We start from the raw sequence: 1,064 nt of genomic DNA, 5'->3' as shown, positions 1-1,064 counted from the left end.
ATATGGCCCTACGCCCCAACCTAAGATCAAGACCAATAAATTCTGTCCACTTTTGCCTTTTGTCCTGTATTGCATGGTCCTTCCATGAGTAGTTTGATCTGCACCACCCATTGGTCGTTTCCTTTTCTTTAAAAAGATCTTTCTTTGGCAAGTTAGCCTGACGATTAACTGCCAACCGATCAATCAAACAATCAAATATCTCAAATATCCAGATGAGTTAACAGACCACTATCCTCGAGTATAGTGCCTGCGTAATTGTTTCTCTGCCGTAATCTTGAATACAGAAATCAAGGACATTTGAAAGATTGGGCAGAAAATGGCTCCGATCCCTGCAATACCTGAATTCTGATTGAAATTTCTTACCAATGCTGCACTGCAAGAGATGAGATTCAGTCATTCAGGGATGGTACATTGCCCTATGTGCATTTGGCAAAACTCCACTCGTGTTATCTCGAAAGCTATGTACAAATTACTAAATATGTGTGGGGTATTGATGAGGCCATTACAACACCAATATCACCATCAGCAGGGAGGCGCTAGAAAGAGAAGGAAATAAAAGCAAGGAGAAAAACAATTAAAGAGAAACAAAAAAAGAAGATCGGAAGGGGATCGACGAGGGGGAGAGAAGAACGTCGATCGGGTCAATTGCCGCTCGGCTTATCCGCCGCATTGGGGGCAGCGCGCGCGGGGCTGCGCCCGTCGTCGAAGTTCTTGGCGTAGCTGGCGGCGTCGTAGCCGAACGTGATGGGCCTGCCCGTGGCCGCCGTCGGGGAGCTGCAGATGCACTTGGTCTCCTGCGCCAGCCGCCTGAGCAGCTTCCGCCACGCGCGTTGCCCGCACCACCCGACGTCGCGCGATAGGACGAGCTGGGCGCGGCGGACCACGGCGGCCGCGCCGCGGTGCTTGCCTGAACGCGGCCACGGGGCAACAACGGAGGAAGGGGACGAGGAGGAGGCCACGCAGCCGGGCAGATTGACGGAGTGGGATGGCGCGGACAGGTCAGTGGTGCTCACGCCCATGGCTTGCTGCAGTGCCGCGAGGGAGACAGGGACAGGGGGAGGGTG

The 1,064-nt window shown here is 53.4% G+C and overlaps 1 protein-coding gene across 1 annotated transcript; it reads right to left on the bottom strand.

Moving 5' to 3' along the window:
* Positions 1–412: 412 nt before the first annotated feature.
* Positions 413–1,064, bottom strand: LOC136452985 (uncharacterized). Its single transcript, XM_066453561.1, has one exon. It carries the CDS (start codon positions 1,017–1,019, stop codon positions 642–644), a length of 378 nt encoding a protein of 125 aa, XP_066309658.1. The 5' UTR covers positions 1,020–1,064; the 3' UTR covers positions 413–641.

The sequence above is a fragment of the Miscanthus floridulus genome, chromosome 5, assembly GCF_019320115.1.
Source record: "Miscanthus floridulus cultivar M001 chromosome 5, ASM1932011v1, whole genome shotgun sequence".
NCBI lineage: Eukaryota > Viridiplantae > Streptophyta > Magnoliopsida > Poales > Poaceae > Miscanthus > Miscanthus floridulus.
Note: the sequence above shows the minus strand (reverse complement) of the source record. Positions and strands in the feature narration are given on the sequence as shown.